The sequence below is a fragment of the Augochlora pura genome, chromosome 7, assembly GCF_028453695.1.
Source record: "Augochlora pura isolate Apur16 chromosome 7, APUR_v2.2.1, whole genome shotgun sequence".
In the NCBI taxonomy this organism is placed as follows: domain Eukaryota; kingdom Metazoa; phylum Arthropoda; class Insecta; order Hymenoptera; family Halictidae; genus Augochlora; species Augochlora pura.
Genome location: NC_135778.1, coordinates 610,110 through 626,242, shown reverse-complemented (window position 1 = coordinate 626,242; position 16,133 = coordinate 610,110). Strand labels below are relative to the sequence as shown.

Below are 16,133 nucleotides of genomic sequence, written 5' to 3'. Positions count from 1 at the left end.
CAATGTTATCTATTATTTTTTAATTAATAATTTATACCAATAATTTTGAGCAGCAAAAATTACCAGCCCTTTTACAAAAGATTCAACGATACCTTAGCCCCTCGATATTTGCCTCTGAACTGGATTCACTTGAAAACTGTAGTAATTTGTTCGCTCAACTTCCAAAAGACTTTCTGCTAGGAGCAAGGAAATACTGTAAAAATACTGTAAACGTCTCGAAGCATACGCTTTGTTCCGGATGAAAATTGATAGGAGCAACGTCGAGTTTCGGTGGGAAGCAGACAGCCTAGCAAAGGATCGCGTTGCGTGTAGTAAACTAGCATAGCGAGGATACCGCGGCGGATCGATATCGATGGAGACGCATCGATTAGGGTCAGATACCGAGGGACTGCTAGATACCATCGATTCTAGATAGGCGGCCGCGATGCTACGACGGCGATGGTGATTCTACCTTGGTGATTCGGGGCAAACTGGAAGCAGCAATAACTGTAGAATCGCAGGGCAGATAGCTAGCCCTAAGAGAACCGGCCAACCATCGTTTGTCCCAAGGATTTGCTCGATGCCCAGCACCTGGGAGACCAGGAGACCCACCGTAACAGCGAGCTGGTTCACCGTGCCTAGGCCGCCTCTCAGGTTCAGTGGTGCTATCTCCGATATGTACATGGGAACCAATGAGGTGTTTAAGCCACAATTGACACCGATGATGAACCGTCCAAAGAACAACATTTCGTACGAGTGAGCAATCTTTGTACAACCCATCAGGCACGCCCCCACGATGCCCAGCACGTTGTTTAGCAGTAAGCCCCCCTTTCTGTCGGCGAACGTAAAACAAAAACAAAAAAGGTCAACGATGTAATGGTCGATCGGTAGATTATCGTTACCTGCCAGCACACGTCTCATCACGCAGGATTCACATTGTGTTAACATGTATACAGAAAGTCAGAGAAAGATAGAGAGAGAGAGAGAGAGAGAGAGAGAGAGAGAGAAAGAGAGAGAGAGAAGAAGGTAGTCTGGCTGGCATACACATAGAACAGGGGGTTAGCAGATTTACCGGCATATCGGAATTCAATTCAGTGTCGTACAAACCTGCCAAATCTGTTGGCAATTATTCCACCGCTAAAACCACCTAGCATACCACCGATCGCAAATATGCTTACGGCCACCGAGTATAATTTCTTCACGGAGTCCTCGGATATGTCCTCCCCGTATCGGTCCTTGTACACGTCTTTCATGAAATTCTCAATGTTCTGAAACAGGGTGGCATCGGTTAAACCGCGTGTTTACGGCTGCTCTGGCAGGAACAAAGAGAGGTTTCCAAAGGGTGACGCTCGCTCTTCGATCAGATTTGGCACGGCGACGAGCTCTTTCGCTGCACCGAATCTCATTGAGAAACGAGCGTCACCTCCGATGACCTCTCCTTTTAAGCGACACGTGTCTTTGCGAATGATCGCTAACAACAGAAAGCTATTCTTATCTTACCCTGTGAATTAATTTCTTATTATTTTCAACAAAGTTCATTCTTCGGAAATATTGAATATATAATGATCCATCGAAATCAGGATTGAAGAAAAAATGGTCTCGATCGACCAAAAGTGATCGCTATGCTTTCTTTGTGATTTTTCTACTACAATTTTTAATTATTATCTTTGATCATTATTTTCATTTAATTACTGTAAAGTTAATTTTGATCATTTTTCTACCACAAAGTCTACTCGAATAAAAAAATAATACAAGACATTCCTTCGACTAATTAATTAATTTATCAATTTCCCGAAACGCGTGCTAAAAATAGATCGATTGTCCAAGAGTAACGTACCACTTCCGGCGCGTTAATCACTCCGGTGTTGTATCCGAACTGCAACATCCCTAAAACCGCTGCCAGTATTGCATAGGACAGGAAAAGTGTCAGTCCCTGAAAACATCACGAGCAACGTTTAACACTGGCCGGACAGACGGCCGACGTAAAGAAAAAAATAAAACGAACGGAACAACGATCGCTCTTTCGCTAAATAAAACACAATCGCAGCAAGCGAGAAGAACACAATATACATATCGCAGGCGTGTCAAAAATAAATCAAATAATTCGAACGGTCGAGAAATCATAAAGTTTTGAAAGGATAATAAATAAAAGAACACCAGAGAAATGTTCGACTGGTTTATTGGAAAATATTCGCAGACAAAATGGTGAAAACATTCCTACAAAAATCATACGCTAGAAACGATGGACGGGCAACGATCATTAATCAATCAATCAATTACGAAAAACGAAACGGGACAGCGTAACGAAACAAATACAATCACGATGGAGAATGACGGTGATGGCGACGGGCAACGATGACGATGAAGATGGTAACGGTGGTAGTGGTAGTGGTGATAGAAGGTGGCGATATCGTAGAAAAAAGCAGCCATCGAAAGCGGTACATGTTCATATATATATAGTCTCGGTGTAAAATAAAAAGTATAGAGCGCGCCAAAAAAATAGTAAGCATACTGTGGTTCGAGATACAAGGATCACCTGTTGCAAAAGTCTAAGTTTCCGCCGATGGGAGTGTTCTTCTAGTCGATCCACTACTACTCGTAACTCTTCGATTTCTTCTTTCACCTGCTGTACCGTATCGAGTTCGTGCTGCGTTGGATCAGGAAATTATAGTTTACAAAGTAGGGAACACACATCTTCGGGGCGGGACAGCTAAACGGTTAGAGCAGAGCAAAGTGGGGCAAAGCGGTTTCTGAAAGTCGTGTTTTCGTCGGACGCCGAACAGTCGATCGGCTGTTTTCGTTCCGGCGGGCGCGGTGGTTGTTCCGCAAGTTTTTGAGAGCAACTCGAACGTAACAAGGTGTGATATCCGACGAGATTCTATTTTAGAATAAACGAGTTTTTAGAATTCACAGTTATAGTATTAAGGTATTTAATTCTTCAGTGATCAAACGTGATCGTGAGGCGCTAATTACATTTATTCGAAAGGTTTATGCTTTTCGCAACCAGCCAGTAGATCAGCGGTTAATCTGGCGAAAGGCGCTCATTATGGTATTAGTTCTCAAAAACCTTGGAACGACCCGATTTTACAGGGTGTTCCAAAAATCACTCGGAACAGGGACTTGAAAGGTTCCTGGTGTCGTTTGAAGTAACTTTTTCCTTAGAAAAAATATTCTACGAGGCTTCGTTTATGAGTTATTAATGAAAAACGCTCGACCAATGAGCGGCGAGAATAACTAGCGCACGGCGGCCGGGCCAACACGAACGGTCGACGCCTACTTCCACCGATTGGCTCGGCCGACTCGCGCCAATCGCGCTCGTCTCTCATTGGGCACTGTTTTTCGTTGATAATTCTTCAACGATGCCTCGGAGGAGATTTTTTCAAAGGAAAAAGTTATTCGAACTGATCCGAAGAATCTCTCTCATTCGGCAATTGCGAGCGACTTTTGGTAGACTCTGCGTGAGAGGAGGGATAGGCTAGCCGGATGATCGTCGAGCGGGCTCCCGGTTCGTTTGGACGTAGATCGACAATACCTTGATCGCGACCATGTCCCGTTTGACCTCGCTGACCTCGCTCTGACAAGACTCTACGCTCTTGGTGAGCTCCTGCAGCTGTGTGCGGATCTCGCATAGGGCGACGGTGGTCTCCAGCTGGCGGTCACCCCGCTGCAGCTCGTCCAGCTTGGCACTCAAGTTCATACTCATAACGCTGACCTGTTTCTGCAGACTGCCCACACACATATACCCTAACGTGAATCACGCTGGCACGCCCCGGTTCACCAAAGTATCGACATTGTCGAGCACATTGACAGACACTAGACACGATCAAGGCTAGTACTATGAATGCCTAAAAGGTAACGATTATCCCTAATCGGAAATAACGAAAATTTTGTGTCAACGCGAAACTGCCGAGCATTCGGTTAGCGTCGCGTCTATACTGCACGCGCACACACAGACACCGCGTTCCAATAAAACAACACGCGCCCATACACGTCTCGTTGCTATATTGCCGTTTGCGGTCTCTCGTATCTGCCGTTCTGTCTTCTTACTTTTCTACTATCTATCGTATGCTCCCGTATGTTCTTTCGTGCTACGATCGACCGACTGATTGATTGGTTGAATGATTTATCGAATGATTTATTGACTGAATGATCTATTGACTTATCGATTGAATAATGTATTGACTTATCGATTGAATGATATACTGACTTATCGATTGAATGATCTATTGAGTTATCGATTGAATGATGCATTGATCGACTGAATGATTTTGTCTCTTTTATTTAATTCTACGTGTGATCAGCGGCTCTCGTTGGCAGTCTCTTGTTCGGCACGTGCGAGAAAGAATACGAAGGCGGAACAGAAAATGAAAACGGTGAATCGCAATCATGACAACCGAACAAGTGCAGCGTGGACGCGCTCCGTTTACCGGCGACTTTATCCGGATGCATCGAAAATGATTAAGTTAGCGAGCCAGCGGTAGCTCGGCAGCTAAAGAAGCGTCGGTTATATATATATATATTTATGACACGATTAGAGCACGTTTAAACAGAGAGAGCAAATTGGTATATAGATATGTAGAGATACACTGTGTACTATGTACATATGTATACACCATGGTCCGTCTATGTAAGAACGAATATAAGATATATATATATAATAGAGAGAATAATATAATATATATATATCGAATCGAAAGAATATAGCACAATGTACAAACGCCACTAAAAGCAGGTCTAAAACTGTGTGTGGGTGAGTGTCAGGGTGAAACACTACGGTGATATATATATTTCAATAAATATATATATACCTACATTTCTTTTTTTTTATATATATATAACTATTTATATACACACATTTAAATATAGTTGTCAGAGCTGTGCACATTAGATGGAAGTTTGTGAACGGTGAGAGATGAAAACTAGTTCCCCGCGGTTTTCTAAGAGGTGTACGCGTAGGGGGGGCCCCGGTTCACAACCAATGATAGCCGCGCGACACGAGCACGATAAACGCCACGCGGGCGCACCACGCGCCCCCGTGATTATCGTCCTCGTTCGATTTTTTTATTTCCGTTCGGATCGACCCCCGATATCGTTACACCGTGCACGTGCGCGCGCAATAGAATCGCGGGTTCTGTTGCCCGTAAATCGGCCGCCGCGAGAGCTTCGGCACACGGCGAAGCCTAATCTACGGGAACACGATGCGGGTGGTTATGTGCAAGTGGGTAGAAAAAAGACAAATGTCTCGATGCTCGTATTTATTATATAGATCGTAAACGTTCCGTGTAGGCAATGAATAAGTAATAAGAACGATCAGAAATCTCTCGATCGTGGGAGATTTAGCAAACTTATCGATCGATGTGCACAGCCAAGCAAAACGGTGATTTTAATCAACGGTCGAAACGAAACAACGGTGGAACTCAACTGAAATAGGCGAGAACAAAAGAGACAGTGACAGTGGGACAGAGAACAAAAGAAAGAGAGAGAGAGCGAAAGAGAGAGAGAGAGAGAGAGAAAAGGGGGACAGTGGGGAAAAATCACGCAAGGCTCGAGTGACGGTGTGAACAGCGAAAAATGAATGAACACGTGAACCCACGGACCATAAAGACCACACGGATCTCGGTGCTGTACCAACGACGCAAGGGTAGTATCTAAATCATCCGCCATCTTGGTAGGTCCTAACCGGTTTCTTCACTCTAGAACAACTCCCCTCTATTTTTCAGCACGAGTGACAAATTCCAGAGTTGCGAGCGACTCAAGATCAAATTTTGCCAATCAAAATATTATTTATTATTTTTAAAATATAAAATATGCAGTACGGTATAATTGCGTTTCGCAAAGTTTCGCAAAGAACAGCTCGGGAGTATGCAGCGTGTCTCCTTAAAGACCGATCTGTGTCCGAGCGGCGTCCAAAATGCCAAATTTTAACCTAACATTTAAGTTAATAACCAAGATGGCGGATACTCCTAATTCCTTTTGCACACCTCTTAGGCACCGTTTCACCGTCGCTGTCCTTATGGTCGGTGCATGAACGATAGTTGATAGAAGAAGAGAGAGACAGAAGAAGAGAGAGAAAGAGATAGAGAGAGAGAGAGAAAATGACATCCGAATGAAATACTTGAAATATCTTGGTGAAACGAAACAGAGAAAGGAAACGGTGGATCAAATCTCACGCAAGACACGAGCGACGGTGTGAACAGTGATAAAAAATGAACGAACGCGTGAGTCGCGATAGGAAAAGATAGACAATGACATCCGAACGAAATACAGAATGTCTCCCTGAATGTCGCGGCGTCGGTTCTGAAAGAGTATTTCTAGCGTAGACGAGACACGATTCTTCGAACCTCGCGACTCGACGTCATAATATCGATAACATAAAAAATATTATTATATTATATAATATCTCGTATTAATCAGAAAACTGTCAGCAATATGTTAAACAAAAATATATATAAAATAAAAAATACAGTTGTAAAATGTTGAAATTAATAAAGTTTTGTTATTGCGTTATGAGTTGTCTCCCGAGAATTCGAATTGGAAAAATTTCGCGTAACGAGTAAATTGATAGATTAGAGTGTGGCGTGGCAATGGTACCGCGACATTTACGGTAGAGGAAAATTGCGACATTCGGGGAGACATTACTTTGTATAATCCTGGTGAAACGAAACGGAACGAAATAGAACGGAGAGAACCGTTCATTGATGGATCCAGGTGAAACGTGGCGCAGGACGGATCAAATGAACAAAATGGCTGAAACGAACGAATGAGAAAGAAAGTGTGAATAGATAGATAGATAGATAGATAGATAGAGAGAGATAGCGAGAGAGAAAGAGCAGTGATGATGTTGCCATGTACCTGGGAGGTAGGGAGACCATGGCTGTGTTCCGAAACTACAGTAGCCTCTATGCCTCCCCACTCACTCCTCTTGATTCAGTATTTCGTCTTATTCTCACAGATCTATTTGTTCTTTGCTTTGTTCACGACATATGTACGTACGTTGGATTATCCACCAAATCCAATCAATTGACTCTGAACGATTGCACAGCTTGTTGTCAAGTGGGTCCACAACCAAAGGTGGAGGGGTAACGTGCGGCGGGGGGTTTAAAGGCCGACGACGCCCGCCCCTGCCTCTTATCTCACTCACTCTGTAAAACTTTACCTAGTTTGGAAACACAGTCGTGGTTCAGTCAAGATCAATGTCACATAATGGTATAGTCGCTCGAATTAGTGTCACGTGACGTCCGATTCTTCTAAAGGACTGGCTCGTCACGTGCAGAGAGAGAGAGAGACGAATTATTATCGTTTCTTGTTTTGTTTTTTTCTCTTTTCTAGCATTTTGTCTGGTTTCTCTATTATTATTACTATTACGATTATTATAATTTTTACTTTTTCCGTAATTTCTACCTCGAACTTATAAATTTCCGTTTTATCTCTGGACAATTAAGGTTTCTCACGCATCGCTCATATGCGACGCGCCGCCAGCTTACTCACCCCTGCCTAGTCGCCCGCGTCCACAAGCGAGCTTGCAATTTGAATGGGACCATCACTTTTGTTTCTCTAATCTTGTACATACTACTAATCCGTTCATTCTGCTCTATTATTTATTCATTTTATTCTTTTTTTTTAAATTTTTTTCTTTTTTTTTGAACTACATCGTACAAGAAATCGTATTCTCGACATTTGATCGTTTTCGTCCGAGCGAAAAACAACAAGTATATATATCCTCGTTTCGATTTCTGACTCGAAACGCGAGAAACGATTCGGTTCGGCAAAATAATTGACAAAAAATCAGCATGATCTCATGAAGTGAGTATAATAAATCAGACACGCACACAAATAAGTCGTACAGCGACGAGCACATTGAACAAAACGAGCGTAATAATATCGAGCCGGAGTTAGACAGGGCCAAGGGAATATTGTGCGTATTACAGAGGGAACAAACAAGGTCCTGGGCGTTTGTTCGTTATCGCGCGCGTGTTCCATCTCCGATCAGCCGATGGCAGACGATGATCTTTGTCCGCGGTCGCCGGCGATCGATTCGATTCAATTTCGGTTCGCGATTCGATTCGATTCTCGATTCTCGGCCGCTTGCTGTCTCGCGAGCATTGCGCGCGTCTCGCCTCCCACGCGCGTACACACACACGCACACAAACACACACACACACATAAATTGGACAAACGGAGAAGAACGGCGTGAGAAGAAGAAGACAACGATCGTGAATATCGTGATGCTGGTTGCATTTAAGTTCGGTGCGTGATTTCCAGCGAGCGGCGGGTGGGAAACGAGGTTCGCGCGCGGCCTTTTGTCTTCCCGCCGTCGATATTCTCTGTTATCGTTCAACGGGCGCGGCGTTGCTCGCTTATTTGTGTACCCGACTTCGAAAGAACGTGACATGACATCGAATGGAATGAGCAATCAGTGGTAAGCCTGCGAGCGCCGCAGCCAAAAATAGAGACTCGTGGAAAAAGAAAAAAAAACTGTTATCTCTGTTGTGTTATGTTCATGTTGTGTCATGTTAATGGTATGTTATGCTATATGTTAGAGGTTTTGGTAATGTTCTCGTCGAGGGAACGTATGTATATATATATATATACTATATGGCCGGGTGTCTCGATATTACTGTTACGACCGAGGGGGTGTGTCGGTTATGTACAAAGAATAGGACTAGAGCGAGTGTGATTCATGTAACGTAGAAATGATAAATGGCACGGCACAAAGCCTTGCATTGCATTCTTCGATACAGAAACAAGTCTATAATAGAAAAATAATAAGCGGGGATCAACTGTTCGTCTTGTATTTTTTTATTTTTTTTTTTTTACTTTCTGTGTATTCTACGATCTTTCTTTTTTCCGTAATTTTCTTTTTTTCTCTTTTCCCGTTCTTTTTATATCCGGTTCGATTTGACAGCGAGTGAAACGGTCGAGGCACCGCCACTTGGGCCGGGGAATTACCTGGATGCGGTTCGAGCGATGCTTGTACGCGGGATAAGAAAGAGGTTCGCCCCGGGATAGTTGATTCTTGTCTACGAGAGAGTTTTGTCGGTCGATAAAGCAAGTGCTATCGATTCGGGGTACTCCAGGCCGAATAATAGAGAGCGAGAAGTGTTCTCTTAATTGGTATGCAAGCCTTAAGAGAGCTTATACACGCTGCGTTCTACTGTACCGCCGTGGCCACTAACGCTAAGTTACTTCGACGAGAATTCAAAAGGTTACGATAAACTCCGACCGCCCCAACTTCAAACTCCGAGTTGAAAAGCTCTACGCTCTCTCGCCGCGCGCAATATACACGTATGTATCTATACACGCGCGCACCGCCGGCGATAAGTATCCGGACACCGCTGGCTCGTTCTCCAGCAAGGAGCAGCGGGGCTGCTCGTCCCTCGGCTTCGGCCCGATCGTGTCCGACTTCCTGCGAACTCGACTCTCGCAGACTGCACTCGCGAATCAAACTCCAGCGAGATCGACCGCTGCCAATTCCAATTCGTCTCGAGAACTGTTTACGGGGGCGACGGACACTCTCGGAACCGGTTCGAATCGTCTTTGACGTACCAGTCGAAGGAACAAGAGAAATCAAAGAACAGAATCTTCGAGCTCGTTGTAAATATTTTAGAACGTTCATTGAGACGCTAGGTGAACGCGAGAAATAATGGAAAAGGTTCTTCTGATCGCGTCGGAACTATTTTCAAACGTTCATTGAGAAAGCTCTCGTGGCCGGAACACGAAGAACAATGGAAAAGGTTCTTCCGGATCGAGTTGGAACTATTTTGGAACGCTCGTTGAGAAAACTGTCCGACGAGAGGAGCGCGAGAAATAATGAATAAGATAGAACTGTCTTGGAACATACGTTGAGAAAGATCTCGCGATGAGAAATGGTCGGGAGGCAGCTCGGAACGAGTCGCGACTATTTGATAATGTTCGTCTAGGATGGTCTCGTGACAGGAACTGAAAGATAGCGAGAAATCTTCTTGGATCGTGGTAGATGCTCTCTAAATAAATACAATTTACTAGGAAAGAATATTAAACAGTTGCTACGATAACGAGGAACCTTTCCAATGGCATCGCTTCATTATTTAGGTTCTAATTCGAAATATGCCCTGTACGGAGTGTTTCAAAACACTTTTCGACGCTTTCTGAAAATTCGCTAGGTGTCCGTATACTTACGGCCGGGAGTGTACGTATACATATATAATATAGAGAGAAAGATGGAGACCAAAAGGAAAGCTAAAATGTAACTTCTACGTTTAAATCGCTTTAGAACAGAGCACAGTGCAAAGAGTCGCTATATAATAGAAGAGCCTAAGAAAATAGATCACTACTACGGAAAATATGAGTACAGGGTCCTAAGGCGCTAAGCTATTAAATGGAAAATCTAAACGTTCCAATCCGGCGAGATCGTGGCCCACGTTCAACGATCTTTCCAATTTTCCCGTTAAACAACGCGATAAACAAAGCCCAACGCGTTACAGAGTACTGGCCATCGTTTTAACGCTAAACGTACCGTACTACTAAAAACGACTGCTACCTTATTAAAGTTATAACATTGAATTTTTGTAAACGCTTTCGCGATTTTTCTAGTTCTATTTAAAAACAAAGATATTTAAATTAATAATATATATAATATAAAGATTAGTAATATATATAATAAAAGATTAGTAATAGTATAATAATTAATTAAAAACTGTGTTTCATGAATTTACTGGCTCTCGTTTTTATTGAAAATTCGATAATCGTCATTTCATTTCGAACAACGTAACATATTCGACGGTTTCCAATGGAAACGGCTCGGTCATTGTCTAATGAAAAATATGAAACCGGAGATTTGTCAATGGCACGTTTAGTGTTAACTTTGCCGGAATAGTTGCTCGTATTTTCGGTGTAAAAATTTCTTTTCAAGCGTTGCCAGCGACGGCGAAGCGAACGAACGAACGAATTCGCGTTAATGATCCAGCAGATCCAACGATCCAGATAATTCTCAAAGACGTCGGTGGCGACGCCCGTCCCGCGTCATCGGGTGTGTTGAATTTTGGAATCTCTCGAATTTTTTTTTCGCGAAACTCTTCCCTCTGTGGTGGTGCGCGACGACCTACAGACAATTGCTCTAATATGATGGTCAGGACTTGAAAACGGTTCCGATACTTTCTCCGACGTACAGCCAGCCACAAAAGCATTCGTACACGCCGTCTAGCCCTTTCTACTCGAAGCCATTTCAGCTCTAAATTGAAAATAATTGCCTCGATGGTTTTTTTCATTCTATGCAATTTAGTGAATTTTATGCGACAGTCTTTCAGATACAAACAAATTCGACAGGGTGTACATTATTTTTTATTTACACTTGCAGAGCCAAAAGACCAGAGCGCGAAGGAATAATTGCTGTAAAAATATTGCAAACGATTTATATTTTTTTTGAGGTGCCATAGGGGCTAGTTTATTAGGCAATGCGATCGAGTTCTTTTAGAAAATTCATAACGAACCGAAACTCGTTTTCCTCTAGTATCGCAATTCGTCGATCGGAAATCCCGAAAATCTAACTTTACTCGAATGTGCCACAAATCGAAAAGTCTCCGATGCCATTTGAAAATTCCGTTCGCGCCCCCTTTGCAATGTTCTCTCGAAACTTGTGCGACTTTTTTTAATCGTTTTCCGAAATCCTTTTCTACGAAAGTCGGCATACGAATACTTTTGCCGATGGCTGTCTGCTGTCTCGAGACCGTTTTGAATCCCTGACGGCAGCCGATTCCGTCATCAGCCGACGATCGACAATGTATCGTGATCGAGAGTAAACCGCGTGTCGATGAGTCGTCGTACACTCGCATATAGTAAGTGTTGAATGATCTATATCTGTTACGTAATCTGTTACGGAGGAAACGTAAACGGGGGCTTGGGGTTGGGGGTTGGGGGGGATTGAGAGAGGTGGTCCGAAAGAAGGGAGGTCGTGGTAGGTTGTCGTTGGTGAGGGCACGTGGACACGTACCTTACAAGCAACTCCCGTAGAGTGGCTTCATCGTCCTCCTGTACCTCTTCCTGCGTCTCATTACTGAACGCGGCGTGGCTAGGGTGATGGTGCTGGTGGTGCCTGCCGGTCTGCCTGCCGGTCTGCCTGGCGGCGGGATAGTGTCCTCGCAGCCCGTGGTGATGGTGGTGGTAGTGATCTGTGTTGGTGGAGGCCGAGTGCAAGTAGCGGGCCACGGTGTTGGTCGTGCGCCCCCTGGTCAGCTTGAGGCCGGTACCAGGCGGTAGTACGGCGCCTGTACGGGGCTCCACGTAGGTGCGCCGCGAGGCATACTGCTCCTCCTCCACCCTGACGATGTCCTGACGTCCGCTCGATGGCCGATCGGCCGATCTGCTGCGCGATCGCGCGCTAGTCCCGACGCTCTTGTGAGCCTTGGCGCGGCCGTTGACGGCGCCGCCGGCTCCGACGCCGACGCCGACGCCGACGCCGACGCTCGCGGTTCTCTCCGCTCGCTTGCTTTGCCTCCACCAGCTGCTACCGCCGACCTGCGCTCCGAAATCGAGCCTTCCTCCTCTCTGTCGCCTCTCGATCCCCTCGCCCTCCTCCTCCTCCTCCTCCTCACTATCCTCCTCCTCCTCCTCCTCCTCCTCGCCCTCCTCGCCGACGGCGGCACCAGCCGGCCCGGGCTCCGTGTCCTGGGACCCCGAGAGGCCCGCGATCTCTTCGTAGAGGCACTCCGAATCCGGGTCCGTCGACACTGCCGCGCTCTGCCACAACTGGTTTATTGGCTTGAAGCCGCGTGAATCGGCCATCGTTTGAGCTACGCCAGGACACAACACAGACAATTTTATACGATCGACATCGTCCCCTTCAACGTCTTCCTCGGCTGGGATGAACTAAAGACCATCCGATGCTGCTTTTCCGAGGTATACTAAGAGTAACGTGTAATCAGTTGGGGATTGTTTTCTCTTATTTCGCTACAGCGAGAAACACACTTTCTCTAACTAAACACGATAGCGGTTTGATGGTGAGATGCGCTTACGAGAACGGTCTGCTTGAAAAGTTCCAGCTGGGACGCGATCGCCGAGGATCGGTGACACAAGCGTCCGACACTGACCCCCGTCGGCTCTACCAACAGCGCGCGCCCCTTTCGGAACGTCGTCGTATTTCGAATTCTATCTAGAATTTCACCAATTCTAGTCCATTTCAAAAAAAGTACGCGACGCGGAACTTGACACTTTCGACAAGCATTATATCATTACAGGTTACTTAATATCGGCATTAAATTCTATTTTTATTTCATTTACTCGACTCATCGCGAAAGCTATCTAATATTGAAAAAATTATATAGATAAAGTATCGATTGCCACGACAATCGATTCACGGGCTACCGGTCAGGCTAAAAAGCCGATTCGCAATCTTCCGGTCGGCAAAGCGTTGAAACACCCCCGGATACCAGCCGACCGAAATTCTTATTTTCCGTGGGAGTCTTCCTGCGAAAACGAGTCGAAGAGAAGGTATAACATTTTTCCATTTAAGGCTGCGTTTACGAAGAAATCGAGTCGCAAGATGCGTGGAGTCCGCGACAAGAAGTAGAATAGGGTCCGTCGTGAGTGGGATCAATCGACGCATTGATCCCTGTCCGACGAGTCTTGTTTTCCCAACTAATTTATCTTGGAAAACGTAGCCTCGCGTGAAAAGATGTTATTCGACATTTTTGTCTTATTATGCGACAAAGTAGCGTGTCGAACGCGGCTCGAATTGGAAAAAAAAGGCCTCCGTGCGAGACAGAAGCCGGGAAAGATTTGCAGAAAATCCATTCGGCGGCGCGCGGCGCGCGGCACGCGAACAAGGATGAATTATTCAACGGGACGCGTTCGCGGCCGGTTCTAAAAAAGTTTTCCAATAGCGAAAGCGCAGTCGCTCTCGCTCCCCCCCTTTCTATTTTTTCAAACCCCGCGCGCGAATATTATTGTTCCGTACGTAGAGTTTCGTAATTGTTGCCGACTTTCTGCCACGCGTGTCTCTCTGCACGGAATTCCGGCGTGGCACACTGCTCTCTATATCCGGCCGATAATAACATAAACTATTTCGATAGGATCGCTCCGCTCCGCCGGAGCGCCGCGCTCGAAACACAGAGAGAGAGAGAGAGAGAGAGACAGATAAACATTGCTAACAAATTCCACGGTGGGGAAGTTCGGCTCGGGAACTTTTCAGACACACCGCGCGGCTGCGTTCGTGTGCGAATGAACACCCTCGTCCACGTTGTGCCACGTCATTATGCAATCGATAATTCGAGGTCAAAAAATTCTGTTTTGACGTGGAACGCCGTTCCGACTGTGAAAACGAGTGCGTTGACGGTGGCGCTGATTAAACGTGACTTTGAACTATGGTAATGATCACAATACAAAATATCAATGTATACATATACATATATACATGTATGTATATACGTATACAGGGTGCTTTGTAAAAATGTTCTCCAAAGTATCGATAACGAGTTCTTAACGAAAAAAACACTGACCAATCAGAAGCGATCGCTTCTTTAATCGACGCTGTTTTCCCTAATAACTCGTACAATCCAAGGATGAAATTTTCGCAAAGGAAAAAGTTACTTCGAATGACCCGAGGAAATCCTCGTTTCCTGATTGCGAGTCACTTTTGGAACACCCTGTATATACAAGGTGTCCCGCCAGACAAGAATGTGCGACCCAGTTCGGGAATAGATTCCACGCATGAAAACAACAACAAGAAAAATTCGTGCAAACGTATGTTCTGTTCGACTTTGTTTTTTCAGTTAGGGCGAGCTTCTTTCCTAACGCACTGTGTTTGTTTACATTCGCAGCAACTCGTCTTAACTCGAAAGCAAGGTCGAATGGAACGTATGTTTGTATGGACTTTTGTTATTGCTTACACGGGTAGAATTTACGGGACATCCTGTATATATGTACCTCGATTTTAAGCACTAGTGTATTAACATAACATTGGGCGAGTCGGAGCTAAACAATCGGACTCGCGATTGGCGCGTAGACACAAATGAGGTTGACAAAAATGTATAGGATTTTAATATTCAGTGTTTGTAGTTTTAAACAGTGTACCGAAACGCGCAAATTCTGCTGGGAATATCGTGGTAATTCAAACTTTTCCGACAGCATCTTTCGCGGCAATTTTGTTCCTTCGTGATTAGTTGAATATAATTAAAATTCGATCGTTTAGTTTCGATATACCCTGTGTTCTCGATGAAACAAATATAGTGACTTTCTTGGGACCCATCTTGGCAGGCCCGCCAATATATTTTTCATTGTTGACACGTTCCGTTCCGCGAAGCTTCGATCGTTGCGACGCAATCTTTCTCGTTACTTCGTCTCGCTTATATTTTTATGACGTCATCTTTAAGTCGTCTAATCATTTTGACCGATGTCCCACGAAGATCAGAATTCAGCGAATAGAAAATACTTTTAGCAAGCAAGAAACATGCCGCGGCGATTGTTTACGGTAACAGACGTTCCCAAATTGATTTCGGCGCTTTCGACTCTCTTCGGCCAATTCGATCTTAGCGTCGGAATAAAATTTTCCTGAAAAGTTTCCCAATTGGTTTATAATTGGCGGCGGTGGCCGAGCAATTGAAAATTCCACCGCAATATGGCCGCGCTAACTAGCGAACAATCACTGAACACCTTGTTCTACCGTTTTCCATTAACTCCTCCTCTGAACCGCGAAACCAATACCGCGAATTACGCGACGTCCGATATAATAATAATTTGCCTGCAGTTAGCAATGTATATGTATGTATATATATGTGTATATATTTCCAGAAACATTTTTAATCCATTATCCGGATTACGTTTAACGGCGAAGGTCGGCCATCGAGTGCAACCGTTGCGTGCACAATTATCGCGCCGTGTTTCATTCAACCTACTTCGCTAATTAATTTCGCGAGTTTTCGCTTTCCGCGTCAATCGTCATTGTACCCAGCGAGTTTCTTTTTCTTTTCGCCTCGCTGTTCTTCGGCTTCTTTATGAACTCTCGCCCCCGCGCCTTTGCTAACACACACATTACACACGCGCGCGCACATAATTATTTCGCTGTTTACCTCATCTACTAATTAACAGCCGCGCATCTGCCGCTTTTGTGTCTCTGTGCTCGATACATCCTCGGTTTATTTTTATTTCAGCCGTCCCTTGGTTCTTTCACCGCTTCTAACGAG

General features: G+C 44.8%; 2 protein-coding genes across 20 annotated transcripts in view; one reads left to right on the top strand and one right to left on the bottom strand.

Annotated features, from left to right (window-relative positions):
- Window positions 1-16,133, bottom strand: part of Glut1 (Glucose transporter 1) — a 66,634-nt gene that overhangs the window by 24,039 nt on the left and 26,462 nt on the right. For 14 of the 17 annotated variants that reach the window (XR_013494382.1, XR_013494381.1, XR_013494383.1 and 11 more), the window contains exons 3-8: window positions 11,948-12,857; window positions 3,512-3,704; window positions 2,516-2,626; window positions 1,817-1,912; window positions 1,087-1,247; window positions 452-811 (exon numbers count right to left, since the gene is read on the bottom strand). Coding sequence is in view for 14 of the 17 variants with exons in the window: in XM_078184846.1 (XP_078040972.1) it covers window positions 452-811; window positions 1,087-1,247; window positions 1,817-1,912; window positions 2,516-2,626; window positions 3,512-3,704; window positions 11,948-12,738 (1,712 nt within the window). In the remaining 3 variants the exon portion in view is untranslated. Of the gene's footprint in view, window positions 1-451; window positions 812-1,086; window positions 1,248-1,816; window positions 1,913-2,515; window positions 2,627-3,511; window positions 3,705-6,831; window positions 7,125-11,947; window positions 12,858-16,133 lie in introns of those variants that run through there. The other 3 variants (XM_078184848.1, XM_078184859.1, XM_078184860.1) reach the window with 3 other exon arrangements.
- Window positions 1-16,133, top strand: part of LOC144472116 (uncharacterized) — a 62,016-nt gene that overhangs the window by 24,129 nt on the left and 21,754 nt on the right. The window lies entirely within an intron of this gene.